Source organism: Caretta caretta, chromosome 16 (genome assembly GCF_965140235.1).
Source record: "Caretta caretta isolate rCarCar2 chromosome 16, rCarCar1.hap1, whole genome shotgun sequence".
NCBI classification, from domain to species: domain Eukaryota; kingdom Metazoa; phylum Chordata; order Testudines; family Cheloniidae; genus Caretta; species Caretta caretta.
Window position 1 is genome coordinate 2,083,528 of NC_134221.1, and position 22,009 is coordinate 2,105,536.

General features: G+C 44.6%; 1 protein-coding gene across 11 annotated transcripts in view; it reads left to right on the plus strand.

Moving 5' to 3' along the window:
• EXD3 (exonuclease 3'-5' domain containing 3) overlaps positions 1-22,009 on the plus strand; it is a 564,575-nt gene that overhangs the window by 386,175 nt on the left and 156,391 nt on the right. The window contains exon 21 of one of the 11 annotated variants that reach the window (XM_075120437.1): positions 8,704-9,040. The exons of the other annotated variants lie outside the window; for them this stretch is intronic. Coding sequence (XP_074976538.1) covers positions 8,704-8,748 — 45 coding nt within the window. The 3' untranslated portion in view covers positions 8,749-9,040. Of the gene's footprint in view, positions 1-8,703; positions 9,041-22,009 lie in introns of those variants that run through there. 11 annotated transcript variants of the gene reach the window in all.

Genomic DNA, 22,009 nt, shown 5'->3' on the forward strand with positions numbered 1-22,009 from the left:
CCAGCTGAATGAGGACATTTGTTTCTGTGGGTGGGTAGTTGAGGGAAGGAGGGAAGTCTGCAGCGGGACCAGAGGCTTACTATTAGAAGCAGAAGCTGCCATCTGGAATTGGTTGCTTACCATGTTCCACAGAAAAGGAAAATCTTATGCACATACATGCACACATCCCTGCTTGTGTGTGTATATCTGGGGGTGCTAGTCATAGCTACATACTATGGAAGTTGTGTTCCGAAGTTAGCTTAACAAGGAATATAAATCATGTAAATGACATTTTTGATCGTGAACTTTCACACAATTTTAGTTTTCAAGTCCCCGAGTTTCCTTTGTCATTTTTGTTTGGTTTGGTGTTAAATATGTTTAATTGGAAGTGTTTGGTATTGGTGTCTGACTGGTATTCATCAGGCTTTCTCATGTTTTATTTCCTGTGTGTACCTTTAAGACAATATGCTCTACACAAAAATTTGCAGAGGCGAATCTTGGATAGATCTAATACAGTGATTTTTTTTAAAAGAAATGTTTATGGTTAAGCATGATTTTGCCATTCTTGACAGCACACTGTTTTGCCTGCAGCAGAAGTGGAGGCATAAAATCTTGTCTGCAGAAACTAATGCCGAGTAAGGCTGTCTGAATGACTGTCATTTGCCTACAACCTGGACTGAAGGACGTTTAGGCTGCCCTTAGCAAAGATGGCCTCCATCTCTTAATGTCCCAGTGGGAGTGAAGCCAAGGGAAGATGGCAGCCTCGATGCTGTCAGGAGGCAGAGAAGGGCACTGTAAGGAGCAAGGCTAATGTAGTGCCCATCTTTAAAAAAGGGAAGGAGGAGGATCCTGGCAACTACAGGCCAGTCAGCCTCACCTCAGTCCCTGGAAAAATCATGGAGCAGGTCCTCAAGAAATCAATTCCGAAGCACTTAGAGGAGAAGAAAGTGATCAGGAAGAGTCAGCATGGATTCACCAAGGGCAAGTCATGCCTGACTAATCTAATTGCCTTCTATGACAAGATAGCTGGCTCTGTGGATGAGGGGAAAGCAGTGGACGTGTTGTTCCTTGACTTTAGCAAAGCTTTTGACACGGTCTCCCACAGTATTCTTGTCAGCAAGTTAAAGAAATATGGACTGAATGAATGGACTATAAGGTGGATAGAAAGTTGGCTAGATTGTCGGGCTCAACGGGTAGTGATCAATGGCTTCATGTCTAGTTGGCAGCCGGTGTCAAGTGGAGTGCCCCAAGGGTCGGTCCTGGGGCCGGTTTTGTTCAATATCTTCATTAATGATCTGGAGGGTGGTGTGGATTGCACCCTCAGCAAGTTTGCTGATGAGACTAAACTGGGAGGACAGGTAGATACGCTGGAGGGTAGGGATATGATACAGAGGGCCCTAGACAAATTGGAGAATTGGGTCAAAAGAAATCTGATGAGGTTCAACAAGGACAAGTGCAGAGTCCTTCACTTAGGATGGAAGAATCCAATGCACCGCTACAGACTAGGGACCAAGTGGCTTGGCAGCAGTTCTGCAGAAAAGGACCTAGGGGTTACAGTGGACGGGAATCTGGATATGAGTCAACAGTGTGCCCTTGTTGCCAAGAAGGCCAATGGCATTTTGGGATGTATATGATGGGGCATTGCCAGCAGATCGAGGGATGTGATCATTCCCCTCTATTTGACATTGGTGAGGCCTCATCTGGAGTACTGTGTCCAGTTTTGGGCCCCACACTACAAGAAGGATGTGGAAAAATTGGAGAGAGTCCAGCGGAGGGCAACAAAAATGATTAGGGGACTGGAACACATGACTTCTGAGGAGAGGCTGAGGGAACTGGGATTGTTTAGTGTGCAGAAGAGAAGAATGAGGGGGGGATTTGATAGCTGCTTTCAACTACCTGAAAGGGGGTTCCAAAGAGGATGGATCTAGACTGTTCTCAGTGGGAGCTGATGACAGAACAAGGAGTAAGGTCTCAAGTTGCAGTGGGGGAGGGTTAGGTTGGATATTAGGAAAAACTTTTTCACTAGGAGGGTGGTGAAACACTGGAATTCTTTACCTAGGGAGGTGGTGGAATCTCCTTCCTTCGAAATTTTTAAGGTCAGGCTTGAGAAAGCCCTGGGTAGGATGATTTAGTTGGGGATTGGTCCTGCTTTGAGCAGGGGGTTGGACTAGATGACCTCCTGAGGTCCCTTCCAACCCTGATATTCTATGATTCTATGAAGGGAACTGTAAGGAGCAAGTGAATAAATGGTGGGTGCGGGGGGGAATATGTGTAAGGTGATGCAGGAGGGAGCATAAGGGGGCGGGAGAGCAGCAGAGAGAAGTAGGGAAATTTATTGGCAATGGTTCACACGGAAGACAGGAGACTATGCAGGGAGAATATGAGTGAGGCAGAGATCTGAGACAGGTAGGAGAAGGGGAATGTGACAGGTTATGCCCCTGACGAAGCCACCTGATGTGCTGAGATACCACTGAGTCTACATGTTCTGCCAGCACGGGCCCCCTTTAACCTGTCTTGCTGAGCCAGGCTATTAAAGCCTCCTCTAACACACACACACAGGCAGGTCCACACCCAGCTGTAGATCAGCTCTGGGACGACTCATCTTAAGGGACTTGCTCCAACACTCTGGTGCTTGCTCCTTTTAAGGGCTACATACTCAAAGGTTTTATGAAATTTGCCCCCTCCCTCAATGTGGAGAGAGGTGTGCACACTTCTCCCCCCCCCATTAGAAATTACAGAAACTGGGTTTAATAATAAAGAAAACAAATGTTATTAATTATAAAAGGTGCAGATTTTAAGTAGTAAAAGGGACAACAAACAGAACAAAGCAGAATGCTAAGCAAATGAAATCAAACATGCAAACTAAGCTAGTTTCACTAAAGAAATTGGTTACAAATAGTATTTCTCATCCTAGACATTGTTGCAGGTGGGTTGCAAAGTTTCTGTGGTTCAGAGCTCCAGTTATTCCTTTTCAGACTGGACCCCTGTCTCAGTCTGGACTCCCTGCCCTTACCTTCCCTTCAGTTGGCTTTTGCAGTCTTTCTTCTTGGGCAGACAGGTCATGGAGAGGAGGAGTCCCATTTGCCTTCCTCCCCACCCTTAAATAGGATTTACATAAGACGGGAATCCTTTGTTTCTCAGACTTGACCCCCCTCCCTTCAGTGGAAGGTTACAAGAAGTCCCAAGTAATGTTCAGTGTCAGGTGACAAGACCACCTGACCCTGTAGTATCACAGCATCCACGTGGCAGTATGGAGTATCCACAGGAAGGCCAAGCTTTTCACAGTCTGTTGTCCTCGCTGATCGGCCATCTGCCCTGTCTGTCTTTTCCATTGTTGTACCTAAAGTGTTAGCAGTGGGCATCACCCAAAGTAGCACAGTTGAAATAGAGATACATATTCCTAACTTCAGATACAGAAATGATACAGGGATACAGACTGGATAATCGCATTCAGTAAATCATACCATTTCCAATGATATCTCACATGAGCCATTGCATAAAGTACATCTCAGTTATATCATAAGCATATTTTCATAAGGAATATGGAATGTCACATCACAGGGACAGAGGTAGGACAGTGATAGCGGAGGCAGATGGGGAGAGAGAGAGAGAATGTTGTGACAATAAGACCTATCAATCCAGCACTAAATTCACTTAAAATCACAGTGGTCACCATTTAAAAGTCAGTTCACCAACAATGGCTGCACAGTGATGTCTGAGAGGCCACAGCTATTTTCTGGTCTCAGTGTAGGGGGAAGCTGCAGGTTTTCATAAACTACTAAGTGGCAACTGTTGGCAAGAGCTGATTTTTCAATGGCAATCCTTGAATGAAAATATTAGAAAACAAACAAAAAGTCTAGTGAATAATGGGGTTGAATTATGTCAAAAGGATCTACACCAATGGGAAAAAAAAGAAGGGTTCTTGTAATGGAAGTGTATTCGCTCATGTACAGAAGAGGAGCATTGCTTTATGGCTTATTATTTCCTATTTATATTACAGTAACTACTGGCCCTGGTAGAAGTGGTTAAAATGTTTTGACCAAAATTTTTTCCTGCTGAAAAATGGGGTTTCATGAAAAACTTTTTCCATAGGAAACTGACATTTTTTCCCCTATGGGAAATTGATAAACAAAGCAAACAAAATTTTTGTTTTATTAAATTTCAAATGAAATGTTTGTTTTATTTTGTTTTTTTAAACCAATTTTTTTCTAAATTTAGAAATTTTGAATGTGTTTTCCACTCTTTTTTCCTTATTTGTTACCTAACACAGTAGAATGAAAGACATTCAATCTTTAGGGTTGGGAGTGTTTTCCCCACTTTTTTCTTGTTTTAATTTTTCCTTTTCCCACTCAATAACTTCTCAAAGTGAAATGCTATCACTTTGCCACTCTGTAACTTTTCCCAAGTTGGAGAAGTGTTGAAAAGTTACTGAGTGGGAAAATGAAAGATGAAAAAAAGAAAAAGTGGATTGAAAAAGCTGAACCCTAGAGATCATTTATTCTAGGGCAAAAGGGGGTGGAAACAAATTCAGAATAAAAAAAAATCAGTTTTCTGTTTTTAAAAAAAATTATTTCAAAGGAATCAAAACCCAACTTTTGTTTTGTTTCAAAATTTCCACTTGAAAAATACAAAATTTCAAATGAAACTATTTTTGTTCAACATTTTTCACAGAAAAAAAATTTGACCAGCTTTGGCCCCACCCAAGATGGGATCACATTGTGCTGGGTGCTGTAAACCCACACAGGAAGAGATAGCCCTACCCCAAAGAACTTGCAGTCTAAAGCAGACAAGACAGACAAAGTATGGGAGAAAGGAATACAACATACAAGCAGAAAATTGGAAACTGTGGCACAGAGAAACTGAGGTGGATATTTTGAAAGGGAAAAAGGACAATTAAGCACCCAACTTCTATTGAAAGTGAAAGGCATTTGTACCTTTGAAAATCTCCCCCTAAGCCAGCTAGAAGTCAGTGGTGGAGGCAAGAACAGAACTCAGATCTTGTGGTTCTCAGTCCAATGCATTAACTACAAGACCATCATCCTTCCTTTACCATTTATTTCCAAAATGGCATTCTTACCATAAGACGTATCCATCCTATCTAGTACATATTAATATACAACTTTCTCAGCTCTAAGGTGTGCATGTGGGAGTGAGAATTCTGGAGCATGGGGAATACAATTCTGCTGGCATGAAATCTGTTGAGCGCGTGGCTCATCCATCAGGAATGCCATTCTGAAGGGGACATTCCAAGTGTTTTTCAGCATGGGAAAATATTTTATCAAAGAAACTTGGAATAAAAAAAAAATCTAAACATGAACCCTTGACACAGTGCCACATGCTGGCTATTTTTAATTTGCTTCTTGATCGTTCCACTTGTTCTCATCATGGTCAACTCTTAGAATGATGGAATTAGTCACCATGTATGAGATGAAGTAAACAGATAGTTTGGGGCTTCAAAATGAGCCTGAAGTTAACTCTTCAGGGGAATTGAAAGTCATGATGGGAAAACATTAAGAGGCACATAGATTTACTACAGAAAAAGCAGATGGACCATGGCTGTGTTTCCTTAGAGTCTGCTCTTCTAATCGTGGCCACTGGGATAGAGAAAGGCCATGTCTGTACCACTCTGTTACAGACAGAAATCTGAAAGACATTTATTACTGTTACTTTTGTCTGTGTAGCCACAATACCCAAGCTCCAGGATAGATTCCTAGATTCCAAAAGGGACCACTGTGATCATCTGGTTTGACCTCCTGCATAGCACAGGCCAGGGAACTTTCCTGAAATAATTCCTGTTTGATTCAGAGCAGATCTTTCAGAAAAACATTCCATCATGATTTTAAAATTACCAGTGATTGTGCTGGGTGCAGTGCAGACACACAAGAAGAAACAGTCTGTCCCCAAAATACTTGCAACATAGTTTGTATCAAGATACATGAAGTGACCAAGAATGGAAAGAGAGGGGGGTGCCCATGTGGATTAGTTCAGGGAAGGTGTTTCATGTGCAAGGACCGGCATAGAAGAAAGCCCAAAGATGTTCATGGGAGAAGCAGGCCAGTGAACTGCACTCTCCACCATGCTGTTTATGTGAATGGGGGGAAAAGACCAGATTTCAAGTTTCAGAATAGGTAAATGCCAAACCTGACTACTCCTGAACAGTAGGTCCCACATGGTGGGACACCAGTAGAAAAGGGTGGGCTTTAGAGAGGAATTAAATTCCAAGTCATGAAGTATGTGCAATAAGGCCCACAGAATGTGTGCTCCTGTTAAATCAGATTGGAGCTGTGTGCTGCCCTGTGCTTTGCCCACATTGCAGAAGCAGGTGATCATAGAATCATAGAATATCAGGGTTGGAAGGGACCTCAGGAGGTCATCTAGTCCAACCCCCTGCTCAAAGCAAGACCCATCCCCAATTACATCATCCCAGCCAGGGCTTTGTCAAGCCTGACCTTAAAAACTTCTAAGGAAGGAGATTGCACTACCTCCCTAGGTAATGCATTCCAGTGTTTCACCACCCTCTTAGTGAAAAAGTTTTTCCTAATATCCAACCTAAACCTTCCCCACTGCAACTTGAGATAATTACTCAAGTGATGCACTAACTGTTCTAACTACACGAATTAGAAATATTGCAAATGTCCAAAGGCCATTCACTTTCAAACAAGTAACTACTATGGAACTGCAGTGGCTGTGTTATTCCTTGACTTTAGCAAAGCTTTTGACATGGTCTCCCACAGTATTCTTGCCAGGAAGTTAAAGAAGTATGGGCTGGATGAATGGACTATAAGGTGGATAGAAAGCTGGCTAGATTGTTGGGCTCAGCGGGGAGTGATCAATGGCTCCATGTCTAGTTGGCAGCCGGTATCAAGTGGAGTGCCCAAGGGTCGGTCCTGGGGCCGGTTTTGTTCAATATCTTCATTAATGATCTGTTGGATGACATGGATTGCACCCTCAGCAAGTTTGCAGATGAGGCTAAACTGGGAGGAGAGGTAGATACGCTAGAGGGTAGGGATAGGATACAGAGGGCCCTAGACAAATTAGAGGATTGGGCCAAAAGAAATCTGATGAGGTTCCACAAAGACAAGTGCAGAGTCCTGCACTTAGGACGGAAGAATCCCATGCACCACGACAGACTGGGGACCGAATGGCTAGGCAGCAGTTCTGCAGAAAAGGACCTAGGGGTTACAGTGGACGAGAAGCTGGATATGAGTCAACAGTGTGCCCTTGTTGCCAAGAAGGCCAATGGCATTTTGGGCTGTATAAGTAGGGGCATTGCCAGTAGATCGAGGGATGTGATCGTTCCCCCTCTATTCGACATTGCGGAGGCCTCATCTGGAGTACTGTGTCCAGTTTTGGGCCCCACACTACAAGAAGGATGTGGAAAAATTGGAGAGAGTCCAGCGGAGGGCAACAAAAATGATTAGGGGACTGGAACACATGACTTCTGAGGAGAGGCTGAGGGAACTGGGATTGTTTAGTGTGCAGAAGAGAAGAATGAGGGGGGATTTGATAGCTGCTTTCAACTACCTGAAAGGGGGTTCCAAAGAGGATGGATCTAGACTGTTCTCAGTGGTACCAGATGATAGAACAAGGAGTAATGGTCTCAAATTGCAGTAGGGGAGGTTTAGGTGGGATATTAGGAAAAACTTTTTCACTAGGAGGGCAGTGAAGCACTGGAATGGGTTACCTAGAGAGATGGTGGAATCTCCTTCCTTAGAGGTTTTTAAGGTCAGGCTTAACAAAGCCCTGGCTGGGATGATTTAGTTGGGGATTAGGTCCTGCTTTGAGCAGGGGTTTGGACTAGATGACCTCCTGAGGTCCCTTCCAACCCTGATATTCTATGATTATATGCAGATTACTTAGTCACTTTCCTCCAAACTCTCTAGCCACTGAGTTTCTTTTGATTATACTTAACTGCCATATTAATGTATGAAATTATCTAATTGTGTTGCTAGGTCTGTATTTGCTGTTTTTGCTGGACAGAAGAAAGGTTAGCTGGCTGATGTCTTGGCTGTAAAATAGCATATGCGCAATGTGCCAGGATTCATCACCAAATTTGGTCCGCTGGTTGGATCATTATCTTCCCCGGCATGGGCCGGGTACTGACAGGGAGTACAACATGAGCACTGATCCATACCCCCATGATAGTAATAATAATAATAAATAATACCTATCACTTACACAGCACGTTACATTGTCACAGCACTCTACAAACATCAACAATCTATTTTATGGATCACTTGAAGTTAACGGAAGTTCATGGAAAGCATTAAAGAGGTGTGTATACACCCCAAAGCTGGCCCTTCAGAGTTGCTTTTGGATCACACCTGTTTACTGAAGAGTGGTATTGTATTTCTGGGGATCTAAACGGCGTCTGATGAATTTAAAATATGATGATGTTTTTAATTTAACCACCTAGGTCTGTTACATGACTCTCCTGCTATCCTAGGAGCTGTAATAAAGAATGGTTCCCATTTGCTGAAATGCTAAATTAAACAACTTACTATCCATTTAGGGCACTTATTCTAATTTTGGCATCGGCTATTACTTTGGAAACATAATAAAACAATGTTTAGGCAAGTCAAAGGAGAGTTAAGTGAATGCAGTTTTTCAATGAATACCCAAACATCTATTGGCAAAATCCAGTGGAAAGGAAAAGAATAAATCCATTGATTATGGAGAAGTTTGTCAGCTCCATTCCAAATGGCTTTGTCTTCTGTTTTTCAGAATGGAAGATCTGCGGTGGGTTTTGGCCAGCTTGTGATGCTGTAATGATGAACTAGAGAGGACCAAGGGCTTTCAGTAACTTCCATTTCTTGATAAAGAAACCAGCTACTAAAACCATGGCAATCGGATTTTTGGAACCTTCCCTCCAATTCTGATGAGGCCTGGGTGTTATGGAATTTTATGAAGAATGATTACATTAGCAGCAGATTATTTAAAAAAATCATGAAATGCATATTTCTCTTACTTCCAGATTTTGAAGGTTAGGTGTCAGGATGGAGATTTTCCTCCAGTCGGTGGCAGGAAATCCAGGACAGGCCTACAGAGCTGCAAACCGTGACATCACTCCTTCTTCAGAGAGTGTCCGTGATCAAAAGGCCTTTGCATCTCTCTGTATTTCTAGTGCAGTGAAGTTTGGTGTGGGGATCTCGATCACAATCTCCTGTACAGAGTCCAGTATGAACCAAGGAAGCTCTTTAAAAATAGGAAAAATTACCAACATTTGTTGTTAAGGTGAAATTAACTTCACCCGCATTTGCAGTCTATGCTAGGGAAGTGCAGGGCAGTTGAGGAAGGGAAACTTCTCAGGGGCCAGGCACAGGCCATCCCCACAACTGTTTCCAACCTGTGGGATGGAAGAGTAGGTACAGCCCCTTCAAGCAGATTGTATCAGTTCCTGGTCACTGGATCCACGTAAATCTGGATTTAAACCCCTCTCCATGTCCATCTCTGGAACACCCCTGGAACATTAAGCTTTTTAATACTAGCCTAAGCTTTTTAAGTTTTTAACTTTTTTAACTTTTTAACACTGGCTGTCGTGGCCACTCCCAGAGCTTAAGTGATGTGGAGGACATTGCATCAGCCCTCTTCCCTAATGTGTGGCTGATCTGCTGTGTGACCTTGGGCAAATCACTTCACCCCTTGGTGCTGCTGTTTCTCCTCCTGCCCTTTGTCTATTTAGATTGAAAGCTCTTTAGGGCAGGGACAGTCTCTCATTCTGTGTCTGTACAGGACCCAACAGGTTTATGATTGTTATTGCTGTACCAGCTAGGAGCCCTGGGCATGGCCCAGTGCCCCATGGGGCAGTACGTACAAAGAGACAGTCCCTGCCCTAGGGGCTCATAGTTTAAGTACAGGACAAGAGACACCAGATGGGAGAATGCAAATAACCAATGAGCCTAATTGGTCCATGTGACAGGAAATGGCCTCTGCACACCAGCAGCCTAACCATGGTCAGGGTTTATGCAGGCGCCATGGCAAAGGAGAGTTCTGAGGAGGGATTGGAAGGTGGCTAAGGAGGTCATGCTGCAGAGGTTTACAGGGAGTACCTCCCAAGCCTGGGGTAGCATGGGAGAAAGCACCAAGGTCTTTGTTTGAAAATTTACCAAGTCGGCAATGGAGGCAGGCATCATGGGCTAATTGGAGACGAGCACCAACACCAATGTCTCTGCCCAGGCCTCTAGGTTCTGCCATAATATACTAACAGTAAGTAGAAAACTCAACTCATGCTTAACTATGGGGCTGCAACAAGCACTTCCAGAATAACATAGCAATCTGTACGACAAAGAGCCTTCCAGTCACAAAGGGCTATATGAACAAAAGATTTCATGAGCTGCATTGTGCCTTGTCCTCATTGCTACTGACTTCCCTAGCTGAAATCAAGTATGAAGTGTTGGATCTGCATCTCCTAGTCGCAGCTGGGGTTAATGCACTTCATAATCCCATCCCTCAGTCTGTGTGGCATAGCTGGGTACCTCTACACTTTGAGCTGAGGAGCTCGAGGAGACAGGTCTGTGCTAGCTCTGATTGAGCTAATGCACTAAAAATAGAGCAGTGTCAGGGGCTAGCTGCCTGAGACTATGCTTAGCATCTCAGACGGGTGGGTAGTCGAGGCAGTTAGCTCATCCACAGGTCTGTCCTGAGCTCGGAATTATACCCTCAAATCAACCTGCAGACACACATCTGGGTCTGCTGAGAGGAGATGGGAAAAGAAAGTATGCTGGGTTTCACCTTGACAGAGTGAGAGCTAGACTGGGACACTTCACTACATACAGTTTTATATGATACAGTCCAGTGCTTGCAGGAGTCTGTTTTGTTTTTAATATACCTTTACACCAATATTTCTAAAGGCATTTTCTAGACCAAAAAATTATTTAACTTAGTGGTAAGTATATTAGAGGAGGTTATCTACCCACTAGAAAATAATACATACTATGAATGCTACATCTGATAAATCTAAAGCATTAAAAATATGGAAATGATCAATTAAAACTATATAGACACAGGGTTGGTCTCTCTGGAGACCCATTGGAGTCAAACAGAGTTAGGCCAGTGCTGAACCCTTTGAAAATCCTCCCCAAAGTTTCTCGTGCCTTTGCAGCTCCTGCATTCTCTTTAAAAATGCAGATGTGTGAAAACTCACATACAGCATATTCCAGTGGCAACCTTAACTCTGACCTTCCAGCTGGTTCTCACGCCCTTAGGTCCTTTTGGATAAAAGAGACAGAGCCTAAATCCCATTTGCAGAAATAACTTACAGCCAGATTTTCAAGGGTATTTAGGCACCTAAAGATGAAGATAGGATGGGAGTTAGGTGCTGAACTTGCTGAGGTGCTTTCTGAAAATCCCACTAGACACCTGTCTGCATCTTTACACTCCTAAATACCTTTGAAAATCTGGCCCTTGGACCCAGATCCTCGAAGGTATTTAGGCCCCTAATTCCCATTGAGAATCTGGGCCTGAGGAGTCTAAGTCCCATTGGCTTTAAATGAGGTTCCTAAGTGCTTAGGTCATTTTTGGAAATGGGACTCGGGCTTCTACATCATGTTAATTGAATTGTCTCGTTAGACTGACCTCACACTTGGTAGGGCAACTCACATCTTTTCATGTATTTATACCTGCTCCTGTATTTTCCACTCCATACATCTGATGAAGTGGGTTCTAGCCCACGAAAGCTTATGCCCAGATAAATTCGTTAGTCTCTAAGGTGCCACAAGGACTCCTCGTTGTTTTTATATCATGAAGATGCTTTGGAAGTGTTAGCACCAGTATCTAAATGTAAAATGTTGTTTTGTTATGTGGTGTATTCAATTGGGATGTTCGCTACATTTCAGCAGTTGGTTTCTTTACTAACCCCGGTCTACACTAGAGAGGGGGGATTGATCTAAGTTATGCAACTTCAGCTACATGAATAACATAGCAGAAGTCGACCTACTTAGATCGACTTACCGTGGTGTCTTCACTGCGGTGAGTTGACAACTGCAGCTTCCCCATCGATTCCGCCTGCGCCGTTTGCAGAACTGGAGTACAGGAGTCGACGGGAGAGCACTCGGGGGTCCATTTATTGTGTCTAGACTAGATGAGATAAATCAATCCCTGCTGGGTCGATCGCTGCCCGCCAGTCCGGCAGGTAGTGTAGACATACCCTAAGTGTCAAAGTCAAATTTTACTGAGTGTGATAGGAAAGGTTTTAGTTCAGATTTTGCATTGTGGTACTGAGGTCTTCAGTGGTAAAATTCTGTTTCACTGTCAGGGCGACACTCCTGCAAAAACACCCAGTTAACTTTGTGCACGTGAGTGGGGCCTTTGGCTTCAGTGAGCCTGCTCCCATGTACAAAGTTGTGCAGGACACAAGTCTGAGTGGGATCAAGGCCTAAGATTGTGGGCAGCTTCAGGAAGGATCATGCCAGTTTGTTCCTTGTATTATATGTATACATTTTAGAAGTTATCAGAGAGAAGCTGAGATTATGAAAACTAAATGAATAGGAGTTGGATGTTCCAGTCCCGTAAGCACCTTCAGAATTAGAGTTGCCAGGTGTCCGGTTTTTGATTGGAACGCCCGTTCAAAAAGGGACCCTGGGCTGTTAAAAGTCCAGTTGGTGGGGCTGGCAGGCTCCTTATGGGGCTCCATGTGGTTCCCTGAAAGCGACAACGTGCTCCTAGGTGGAGGCACAGCCGGGGGGGCTCCATGCGCTGCCCCTGCCCTGAGTGCCGGCTCCGCAGCTCCCATTGGCCAGGAACCATGACCGATGGGAGCTGAGGGGCAGTGCCTGCAGGCGGAGACAGCATGCAGAGCCTCCTGGCCGTGCCTAGGAGCCAAGGGACATGTCGCAGCTTCCGTGGAGCCTCCTGAGGTAAGCCCGGATCCTGCTCCCCTCACCCCTCCTGCACGCCAGCCCTGCCCTGAGCCCCCTCCCACACCCAAACTCCCTTCTGGAGCCTGCACCCCTTCCCACACCCCAATTCCTGCCCATACCCACACCCAGACTTCCTCCTGGAGCCTGCACCCCCAGCGCCCCAACCCCCTGGCCCAGCCTGGAGCCCCCTCCCACACGCTGAACCCCCTCATTTCTGGCCCCATTCTGGAGCCTGCACCCCCAGTCCAGAGCCTGTACACCCTCCCACACCCCAGCTGCCTCCCATACTCCAAACCCCTCATCTCCACCCCCCCAGCCCGGGGTCCCCTCCTGCACCCCAAACTCCTCATCCCTGGTCCCACCCCAGAGCCTGCCCCCAACCCCCTGTCCCAGCCCAGAGCCCCTTCCCACACCCTGAACCCCTCATCTCTGGCCCCACCCTGGAGCTCACACCCCAACCCCCTGCCTCAGCCTGATGAAAATGAGTGAAGGGGTGAGGGCAGAGAGAGGGGGGATGGAGTGAGCGGAGGGTGGGGCCTCAGAAAAGGGGCAGGGCAGGGTGTTCAGTTTTGTGGGATTAGAAAGTTGGCAACCCTAGTGACCATAGCAACTACCATGTGGAGCATTTTGTATTTCTATGTATTCCTCAGACTTCCCTGGCATTACTGAGCTGTGTTGGGATATGATTATATTCGTCTTTGATTCTTTGACTTAATATGTCCTTTTGTTTACTATTTTATGTCCTACCTATGCATTTAATTGTGTTTTAAGTGTACAATGAGTTGTTGAGCAAAACTGCCTTTTAAATTTGTATGAGGTGTGCTGGCCCTGTTTAATGGATGTGCCAGGAGAGGTGAGCAGTGTCAGACCTTCTGGGAATGACTTCTGTTGGGATGTGTCAGGGGGAGGGAAACCTGATCTCTATTTCTACTATTTGTAATTCTGATCTCTGCCTGTAAAGGAGCAGACTCACCCCTGCGGCGCCTCCTGCTGGTCTTTGGGAATTAGCTCTTTTCCAGCCTGGAGCGCCCTCTGCAGGCTGGTGATCCGCACAGCTCTAGCCCGCGTGTCCCTCACAGACCCCAGTACCCCTTTCTCTGGGGTTCTGCCCCCTGGCAGTACCCGCACACTCTGCCTCTGGGTCTCCCCTTCCTGGGGAACCCCCAACCCACTATCCCCACTTTGCCTCAGTCTGAGCTACTGCCAGTCATCACCAAGCCCCTGCTCCCTGGAGCAGACACAAGGCCACTCACTATAGGCAAGTGGGTTTGGACCTGTTGCCGTCCTCTGCCACCCAATACCTCTATGGACCTTGGATCAGGCCCTACAACCTGGGGAGTTGCCAGCCCGGAGCGCCCCCTCTCAGCCTGCTCCTTCCCCAGCACGGCACCACCCTGTCAGGCAGGCAGCCAGGCCCTGCTCTCTCCCAGCCTGGAGAGAGACTCCTGGGGCCTTTGGCTCCCAGCCTTTCGATACAGGCCAGCTGGCCAATCAGCCAGCCCCAGCCACTGCCCTCTCCAGGGCTGCTTTTAACCCCTTCTATTTTAGGAGTGGGGTAGCCACCCTGCTACACTGCCCCAAAAGGAAAAGCAAGTGAGAGGAAGAAGCTAAAAGCAAAGCAATATTCCAGCAACCCCTCTGTCTCCCCAACCCCGCTCCTCCTTTCGAAAAACTCAAGCTTGAACTGTTTTCACGTTGGCTTTTTCCCCCCAGACTTTTTCTCTCTTTTGTCAGATACCAAGGCCCAAAGAACCGTGCAGGGTACCCTGATAGACCTCGTTCCCACACTCATAATTACTGGGTCACAGGAGACACAAAAGAAGGTGCTGTGCTCATCGGACTTTGGGGGAGGTGGAGACGCACAAGAAATTTTTTTTAAAGCTGGCTCTGCTGGCGTTAGCTCATTTCTTTCTCACTGAAGATGACCTTCAATTTCTCCCTGGCTAATCCCTCCCTTTGATTCCCCTCCCCTCTCCTCTTCCAGGTCTGGATGTTTATCATATTTTTTCCCCCTTAGTGACTCTGTTCCTCTTGGTGGTTTTGAAGTTCAGACCCAAAGTCCAGATGTCTCCATCCTTCCCGCAAAGTAGCACCTTTTTGGGAGGCAGGCGCCATAAAGTGTTGTCTGAACTTTAAAGATGCTGTAAGGAATTCAGGGCTCTGCTCTTCTGTGGGATGTGTGTGTAGATATTGTTAACATGAGTTATACATGCACACATAAAGGGATTTCTAAGCCCCATAAGATGGAAGGCATAAACAGAAACCCAGCAAACGCATGAGAACCATATCATACGTTACATCATCTATATTTGGACAGACAAATATTCACACAAACTGGTTAACCAGCCCTTGCTAGAATTAACCATACAGTTAACCAGCCCTGTGTGCATTAACCATCCCTGATTGTTGTCCAGAATTGATTGGGGCTGCTTAACACCAGAGCACTCATTTCTGTAGCAGTGATATTGTGCATAATTTGTTATTTTCATGAGAAATTCTTGTTCTGTGGTGTTAATTTCCGAAGGATGTGCACTCAGCCAACAAGCCAGCAGAACAAAGTAATCCCCCTCATTGGATAAATGCTGAAATCACAGCTGGGCCCAAGCCAGAACCTTCCATCTGAACTTCTCTCCCTGTATTTTGTTGGCCTGGATGAAATGCCCTGAACCACCCTTGACTTTGGTTTAGTAAATGTAAACCTGACTTATGAGGTTTAGTTTTACCCAACCCACTCCAGTACCTCTGAGACTGGACAAACATGGAAGGTTTATCGGAACACACAATCACAAATTTTGGGGTTGAATACAGTGGGGTCCTGATCTGAACCAAAATATGGCTTGAGTCTCTCTCGAGCTAAAAGAAAAAGACTTAAAAACACAATCCCATGCACTGTGACTGTAATTATAACTGCCTTGCATCATACAGTGTAAACAATACCCAGGTCTAGTGCACACACATCTAGCTGCAGATTAACATTCTGACTGTTGAATTACATGTGCTCATAACACAAAGAATGCTGTTAGCGATCTAATCCTAATACATAACTAAGACATGTTCCTTCAGGGAATCTGTAGTCAAAACTTGTAACCTGGGCTGTGCAAAGTTAGGGATCTAACGCTGGGATTCTCAGAAGAGTTAGGCACCCATTACTTACACTTAGGTTGTAAGTGCTCTGAGGCAGGGGCCATCTTTTTGTTTTGTGTTTGTACAGCACCTAGCACACTGGGGTCTTTGTCAATGACCAGGCCTTCTAGGTACTACCACAGTTATAATAATAATAATTAATTAATATCTAGCCACCTTAATTAGAATGGTCTCATTTTAAGGTGCTTAGTGCCTGCAGTTAAAATTTATTTCAATGAAAGCTATGGGTGACTAAATATGGATTTAGTTGCCTGACTTTAGATACTGAAATTTGAAAACTTTGGCCATAATACAGGGACTTACATTATTAATCATCCTTATGCAACTGACTTTCTGTTCTATGCCATAGCTGTTGGAAGACTCAGCAACTGTGGTACATAAAGGACAAAGAGAGTCAGAATTAAGGTTATTATTGGACATCTAATATTAGTGTTCACATGTCTAGATTTTTGTTGGCAAATTTATGAATTTGTAAGGATATTCAAATCATTATACACATAACCTTTATTTAGCATTTGCATTCTTCTTAATGGTTACGTTTTGGTGGCTTTTTTAAGCTGTAATGAAATGCTGATAGTACTTACTGTAGCAATCTTAAGTATGTAAACAATTTTTGTTTGGGAATATAAGCAGGGTTTCAATATTTACAGACCTGATGGGCTATAATTCAGTTGCTATATTAGCAGGTATTAAAATGGTTTATTAACTGGTCAAAAACTGATTGCTATACCCCACCTAGGCTTGCCTCCTGCATCCACGAAAGGATGGGGGAGCTGAAATGTACTGACAGCCCCTTACAGTCTGAATCCAAATATCTCTGGGCTTTTAAGAGATGTTTGTAAAGCTGCCTATAAGTTTACTCTAGCGAGATCCAGACACTTCATGGTCTTTTGTGGCACATGCAGAAGGAGCTATCAGAGGCTCAATCACTATGCACAAACACAAAGCCACCTCAGCCTAATATGTATCTTTTTATATCAAACAGGCCAGTGGAAAAAAAGAGAGGCTATGATAGCAGCATGGGATGAGAGATAAAGTCTTCCTGTTTCCCACAACACCCTGGTATTCTTATCTGCTCTACAGTGAATATAAAACATGGAGCTGGAGAGTCTGAGTCCCAGAAAATGTCAGCTCTTCTGCATCTGGTTTCACTGCAGCCCCATTTTGTCTGAGAGGGGATGCTAAGAAACCAGCACAGGGCTCTGGCCCTGTGAAACCTGAAGGCTTAAATGTCAATGTGTCTTGCAGAGAGTTAGGGGCACAGCTCCCATTGAAATCATTCACCCTGCTTGCTCACAAAATTCCTCATGCAGGGCTTGGAAAGTTTCCCCTCCATGCACAGAAACAATAGGACTCCCAAGAGAAGAAGGCAAGGGGGATGGTGAATGATCTAGCACTGTGCATTTGCGCTCTCACGTAAGGCTCTAACTAGCCATTTTGGATGAGGCTGCATCTCAAAAACACTTAAGTGTCCCCTAAGCTGTTCAGCAGCTGCTATTGCTCTGTTATTTCATCTGCTCACTGGTAATTCTAAGAATCATATCTCTCCTTGTTTTGCTTTTTACGCCATCCTCTGGATGCTGAGGAGACATACACACATACAGCCAGTTTCTACACAAGTCAAAATCCAGAGTAACTGCATGGACTCAAGTTCAGCTATTCAAATGTACACTAACATCATTGAGATCAGAATCTGGCCTGCAGCCTCTTAAAGCCTTTTGCTGGCTAACACGCTGGAAAATGCCAGCATCCTGGTGGCTAAAAGACACTGTAAAGTCGTTTCACTGAATTGGTTTGATCTATTTTCATTCTCTTCTCTCTCTGACTTTTCATGCAACAGTAACAGTAATGACACCTCTAGATTATCCTAATGCAAAACCAGCATTGCCAAACCCATGCGTTCAAAAGTCATGAGTCAGGGCTCAATTTTAAGAGCCCTTTAAGTCGAAAGAAATGGCTTCGTTATGTGGACAGGTGCAGGGTTAAATGGATCTAACGCTGCTAAATTCAACCTAAACTCGTAGTGTAGACCAGGGCTTGGATTTGTCTCTATTTCAATGGATGGGTGTTGAAGATTTCGAAATGCAGCTCATTCAGTTAAAAAGCTCAGAATTGTGGGCACCAAAGTTTGGAGATCTGCAGAGTGCACTTGAAGCTACCGAGAGAGATCATGGGGCCTCTATTCTGACCTGCTGGACGTCTCTGCCAGCGAAATTTAACTGTTTGAAGATTAAGAAAATTGCGTTTGCAATGCTTTCAGCATTTGGATCCACATACCTGTGTGAACAGGTATTTTCACACATGAAATCTGTCCTCTGTCCCTCTCGGAGCCGGTTCTGATCACTCAGAAGCCTGCGTGCAGCTTAAAGTATCCAAATACATGCCAGACATTGGAAAATGCAGCAAGGAAAAGCAAGGGCAAGGATCACACTAAACTGATAAAAAGAAAAGGAGTACTTGTGGCACCTTAGAGACTAACCAATTTATTTGAGCATAAGCTTTCGTGAGCTACAGCTCACTTCAACTGATAAGATCTGCATTTTAATTTAATTTTAAATGAAGCTTCTTAAACATTTTAAAAACCTTATTTACTTTACATACAACAATAGTTTAATTATATAATATAGACTTATAGATAGAGGCCTTCTAAAAACATTAAAATGTACGACTGGCACTCAAAATCTTAAATTAGGTGAATAAATGAAGACTGGGCCACACCACTTCTGAAACGCTGCCGACCCCTGGCCTAGGGACTTCTCTCTTCTCTTTGGCCTTTTATCAAAGCTCCAGTGTAGTCCAGTTGAATCGACTATGTTCTCCTGCCAGGGGATGGGTATGATGGGCTCATGAGTCTTTTCTCTCTCTAACTGCTATGAATTTTGCAGCAATCAGCCAAAACCTGATCAGTGTTCAGTTTTAGGGCCTCACTCTGCTATGTGCTGTACATACACTTTACAAAAAGTTGGCACCTTCCCAAGAGACTTTCCAACGTAAGAATGAGGTGAGCTCTTAATGTTTGTCACTCAACATATGCTAAATTTGAAAGCTCCTTGGGGCAGTGATTAGATACACAGTGTCTAGCACTATGAGGTGCTGATTCATAGATATTAAGGTCAGAAGGGACCTCCTCCTCTGTTACTTCTAATTGATGCGTCCCCAGCTTATAACTAAAATTTTTGTTATTAATCCCTAAATGCATGACCTTACACTTCTCACTATTAAATTTCATCCTATTACTATTACTCCAGTTTACAAGATCATCCAGATCCTCCTGTATGATATCCCGGTCCTTCTCTAAATTGGCAATACCTCCCAGCTTTGTATCATCCGCAAACTTTATTAGCACACTCCCACTTTTTGTGCTGAGGTCCGTAATAAAAAAGATTAAATAAGATTGGTCCCAAAACCAATCCCTGAGGAACTCCACTGGTAACCTCCCTCCAGCCTGACAGTTCACCTTTCAGTATGACCTGCTGTAGTCTCCTCTTTAACCAGTTCCTTATCCACCTTTCAATTTTCATATTAATCCCCATCTTTTCCAATGTAACTAATAATTCCCCATGTGACAACGTATCAAACACCTTACTGAAATCGAGGTAAATTAGACCTACTGCGTTTCCTTTGTCTACAAAATCTGTTACTTTCTCAAAGAAGGAGATCAGGTTGGTTTGGCACAATCTACCTTTTGTAAAACCATGTTGTATTTTGTCCCATTTACCATTGACCTCAATGTTTTTAACTACTTTCTCCTTCAAAAATTTTTCCAAGACCTTGCATACTATAGATGTCGAACTAACAGGCCTGTAGTTACCCGGATCACATTTTTTTCTTTTCTTAAAAATAGGAACTATGTTAGCAATTCTCCAGTCATACGGTACAACCCCTGAGTTTACAGATTCGTTAAAAATTCTTGCTAATGGGCTTGCAATTTCATGTGCCAGTGCCTTTAATATTCTTGAATGAAGATTATCTGGGCCCCCCAATTTAGTCCCATTAAGCTGTTTGAGTTTTGCTTCTATCTCGGATGTGGTAATATCTACCTCCATATCCTCATTCCCATTTGTCATGCTACCATTATCCCTAAGATCCTCATTAGCCTCATTAAAGATTGAGGCAAAGTATTTGTTTAGATATTGGGCCATGCCTAGATTATCCTTAACCTCCACTCCATCCTCAGTGTTTAGCGGTCCCACTTCTGATCCCAGGGGGGTGTCTCTAAGAGCATCTGTAAAGCAAATACTATATAATTATTCAAGGAGCAGGATCCTGGGGATTTCTCTTTTTTTCATTGCAGTAAAAGAGAGCTCCCAAGGGTCTGATCCGTCTTTGGGCATGAGAACAAAGTCTCAACCCAGCTCAGTCCCACCTGGCACTATGGGCCTAAGCCAGAAAGCTCCAGAGTTCCAGGTCATTAGTGGGGCAGCAAGGGAGAAGCTTGCTGTGCCAACACTCAGGGTATATCTGGTCTGTACAAAAATGAAGTCAACTCCCTACCCAGAGCTGACAGTCAGGCACTGTTTTCCAGCACTAACATTCACTAGAGACAGTTATTTTTTCAGCATAAAAATCAATGCAGAGTTAAAGGCTGGAAGCTCTGGAGCTCCAGGGTATGGAAAGGTTACTGTGACAGATGTGAGTGAGGCCAGCTCAGCCTGACTGGTGACCTGCTGGATCTGGCATGGGGACTCTGGAAACTGGTGAAGAAAAGAGACCTTTTGGCAAACAGACAAGTTGGGAAGGAAGTTTCCTTCACAAGAACTGACATTGCTAAGGGAGAGGCCAGAGACCTCAGGGAACTGAAAGTGCCGTTCTCTGAAAAATCACCCCTTCTCCAGGAGGCGGCTGCATATACATATCCAGAATCAGCTTTGCTGATTCTAGTGACAGTGTTTTGAACTGTGTTTCCCTCCTGGGAGCCCAGCAGAGCTAACACAGCTTTGGAAGAGGGAGCTGTTCCTTCTCATGCATTAACTGGATTTTTTGCTAAATTCCAGTTAATTAGCGAAATCCATGGGGTTGTACAGGTGTCACTGATGGCAGAGTTTGGCCTGCAGAGCCTTTGAACTAATGATGTTGTTCAGGTGTGAGAAGAAAAGAATTCTCATAGCCCCGCCTGGCACTTTCTGTGGTATGCTGGGCCTCTCCCTGCACTTTGCTGGGTGAGTTGCCCCTCAGAGCAAGCAAAGACCAAACAGTCCTTGCTCACAGAGACTGCTACTATGCCCTGGCCTTGTATTGGCTGTGGCAAGAGGAGAGAAATTTCTTGCATTTCCCTCCTCTCCTCTACTTCCTTCTCTGCACACCTACAGAAGGACAGATCACAATCTGCCCCCAAAGAAGGATGGGGAATTTTTCCAGTATCCAGTAGTATTCTAGGATACCATCCGTGTTTTAATGACATGGGCCTGGAATAACTGCTGGTGGAACCATACATTTAAATCATAGAATCAGAGAAATGTAAGTCTGGAAGGAACCTGAAGAGATCATCCAGTCCAATCCACTACACTGAGGCAGGATTAAGACTTAGACCAACCAGAACCCAAATTGTCAATTTCACTAGCATCAGTAATGGTTCAGCAAATGCCTGGTAGGGAAACAACATCCACTTCCTTTTACAGAGCCATAGTAGCTCTTGGAAGGGGTGGTTTGGTGAAGCAGCCCATTAGCAGTCCTCTAGCACTCGGTGTGAAGGTCACTGACACTGGGAAATGACTCAGGTCCCTGAGTGTCATGGTGTGTTGGAGCTGCCACAACTGGTCAGATCCCTGTGTCAGGCTGTGATGTGCTGCATGCTAAAACAGAGAGTGATGGGACTGCACCCCAGCGCAGGCCCTGCAGAACATACCCCACTGCACACCAGTGCTGTGAGTAGGAATGGGCACATGCCATGCACAGCATACAGACCTGTCATCTTCTAGGAGCAACATTCCTTGTGGCAAACCAGCAAGGATGATTTCTTTTTGGGTCTCCATTGAACCCTGATCCCCTTACTTAACTGCACCAGCTGGGTGCAAAATCGTCTGGTGGGT